We start from the raw sequence: 2936 nt of genomic DNA, 5'->3' as shown, positions 1-2936 counted from the left end.
CCACATGGATCTACCATAAAAAGCATGCAGCCCTCCCATGAAAGGGAGAAGAAACACAATTAAACCAAAATTTCCTTTTGCATGAGACCGTTGAGAAAACACAATTAACAAGGGACTATGCATTTCATTACAATTGCAGAGCTCATGCAATGCAAGAAATAAAAACCAAACAAAAAATTAATCCCAATCAACAACAACAAAGGGCTTTAATTAAGGTGTCAAAATATTCTAAATTGCACCTCTTCCTTCAGCCAATCTTTCATTGTAAAGTAAGGCTTTTTATTGTCATTGTAAACATAACTACATTTTTCTTTGTATTGAAAGGGGTATTACCTCCTTAGGGTTTGAATGCTTGTACACAAAATGCTATTACACAATGTTAATTTAGATAGTCGTTGCTTAACAAAATACTCTGCACAATAATGTATCAATAGGGGGTGCCCATGGCCTTGCCATGCTAATGGACTTCTGTCCGTCTTTCCCGGTGACATATATGAGTTTGTTGCACTTCTGTTCTTACGCGCATCCGTCTTCACAAGATGCATATATCAGTACTTGTGAGTAGCTTCCTTTCAATCATTTGAGGAACACCACAAATCCAAGAGATATTCCAATGTGACTTGCCATAGTCGAGACGTCAAATGGGGGTAAGGCTGACAACAAGATTGTCCTGGCTTTCTAACTGCCAAACAAAAGAAGCATAGGAAGCCAGAACGTTGCAATCATCTGGACTTGCCATCACAGCTTGCTCAAAATACATGCTTGCCCTATCTGAATCTCTGTGGGCATCCCACAAAAGCTCTGCATAAGTAGCAAGAACTCTCCCATCGTCCGGGCATGCCAAAATCGTGCGTTCGTAATACTCTTCCGCCCTCAGAAGGTCATGCTTTACACGCAAGAGAAACTGTGCATAATTCTGCAGAAAGAGAGGGTTTTGAGGGTCAGATTGAAGGAGCCCTTGGTAGTGAAGCTCTATGATATCAGAATCTCCATGGGGGGTATTATCTGCCTGTCCGGTAAAAAGGCCAGAGCGTCCGTTGCGGCCACCACCGTTGTGGCCGACTCCCTGGTGTCCATCGATGCTGTCGCAGTAAGCCCCGTGGTTTCGAGACACGCCCAATCCAGGGGCTATTGTGCACAAAGGGCCCAGAGCAGAGTTCGGCGCCTGCGGGCAGGATAGGTTACCTGTGTGGACAGGCATGAGGGAGCGATATGGATGGTGTAGAGAAAGGTCGTTGCCCATGCTGAAACTCCTGTGAGAGAGAGCGTGTGCATGTCCGCCATCCCCGGAGGAGAAGATCGGGGCGGAGGGACGCCGGACTGCATTCATCATCATTTCTTCTCGATAACTGTAAAAAAGCCGTTGTAGGCGGGGTTTTATATTCGACTATGCTTTTCGCGTCGTTTAATGGGGAAAAGCTTTTTGTACACACGCCCATACCACTGCTTTTTATACACACGTGGGTTTAGCCGAGGGCGGCAACGCTATGTACATAGGTGCAGCCCCATAGAGCACTAATTTGAACGCCTCCCCACATTTCTCGGAAAGCAAAACGCCTCTAGGGTAGAGGGTGGTTGAACCACCTTCCACAAAGAGCAAGCGCTATTGAAACTCCCCACAACACGTGATTAGACTCAGAATGAGGAATATAGGGGCTTCCAAACCGGAATAGTGGTTCAAATGCGCACTCATGATATATTACACACCAATGTATGGGACTGGATCATCGTCATTGGAGGGTCCTTTACTTTTAAAGGGCCTTTTTTGCAAACTGTGCTTTTAATTGCTCCACTGTGGGCAGTCGCTCTGCGAGTCCTCCCCCTTAGAGCTTTTAAGGGCCATAACATTAAAGGGCCCTTCAACTACACCGAGAAAGTTTAATTCTTGCACAAGTGAAGGTGCCAAATAGAGGTGATCGATGTTGGAAAGTGGCATCATCCTATGCTAATGGCGCTTAGAAAATGTGGGGGATACTTGAGGGACCCCTTATGCAGTTAACGGGGATACCGTCGAGAGTTATGGTCTTAATAATGGAGTCCTACGGGGCTTGCCTATGGCTTAACCATTATTGAGATATTAGAAGCTTGATAAGAACCGGTGCTGTCTTGGCTCTGTTGAACCCTCTCTTCTATTCCTTGCAATTAATAATATCGAGCCACGGGTATAGTTGCTTGAGTTCTTATCTTTGAAGGTAAAGAGGAGTAGCAAATAGGGCTTGAAGTGCCAAAGTACAAGTAAAAATTTACACCTAAAATTTGCTACTATGGCTGACAAGAGAAAAGAGATTGAAATGAATGTTGATAGCTTAATTTCATTTTGCTAACGAAAGAGCAACGAATCATGCCCCTATGCTTGTAAACTATCTTGTTTCTAAGCTTTGACAACCCCTGGGCAACCCATCCCTCCAAGGTGAAGTGCTACAACAATTGCGCACCCACGGTATTCTCCAAACTCCCCATCAAGAAGAGAGAGTACCTAGGAAAGCTCCTGGTGAGACTTCAAAAAATGGACTCTCTCCGATAAGGGAAGAAGAGGAGGATCCATACGAAGGGCTCAAAAACTTACTACTCGATGAGGCATCTCCTTCCCAAAGGAGAACCCAAGTTTCAACGGTAGAGCCCCCACCGAAAGAACAAGAAAGAAGTGAGTCTCTTGCCACCTCGATGGAGATGGCTCCACGAAGACGGCGAGCAAAACGCTCTCCAACACCCCTTAAATGGAGAAGACCATCACATACTTCTCTACACCATAATTCAAAGCGAGAAGAGAGAAAAAAAGAGAAGAAAAAGGCGAGAAAGTGGTCACTCTCTTCACTATAAGAGGAGTAGTCTATAACCGTTAATATTGCCGCAAAAAAACAAAGGAAAATGGAGAGAGAAAAAATTCCGTACGCGAAAATAACCGCGACTCACAATGCTGGTCGTGGTTTGGAAGT

General features: G+C 44.9%; 1 protein-coding gene across 1 annotated transcript; it reads right to left on the bottom strand.

Annotated features, from left to right (window-relative positions):
• Positions 1-203: 203 nt before the first annotated feature.
• Positions 204-1330, bottom strand: LOC147432260 (uncharacterized). The gene has a single exon (XM_086491553.1). The coding sequence runs from the start codon at positions 1328-1330 to the stop codon at positions 638-640; it is 693 nt and encodes a 230-aa protein (XP_086347679.1). The 3' UTR covers positions 204-637.
• Positions 1331-2936: the final 1606 nt, after the last annotated feature.

The sequence above is a fragment of the Adiantum capillus-veneris genome, chromosome 20, assembly GCF_014529385.1.
Source record: "Adiantum capillus-veneris isolate H3 chromosome 20, ASM1452938v2, whole genome shotgun sequence".
NCBI classification, from domain to species: domain Eukaryota; kingdom Viridiplantae; phylum Streptophyta; class Polypodiopsida; order Polypodiales; family Pteridaceae; genus Adiantum; species Adiantum capillus-veneris.
Note: the sequence above shows the minus strand (reverse complement) of the source record. Positions and strands in the feature narration are given on the sequence as shown.

Excerpts from the sequence above, each read along its gene's own strand:
- LOC147432260 (XM_086491553.1), bottom strand. The coding sequence starts at position 1,330 with ATGAATGCAGTCCGGCGTCCCTCCGCCCCGATCTTCTCCTCCGGGGAT.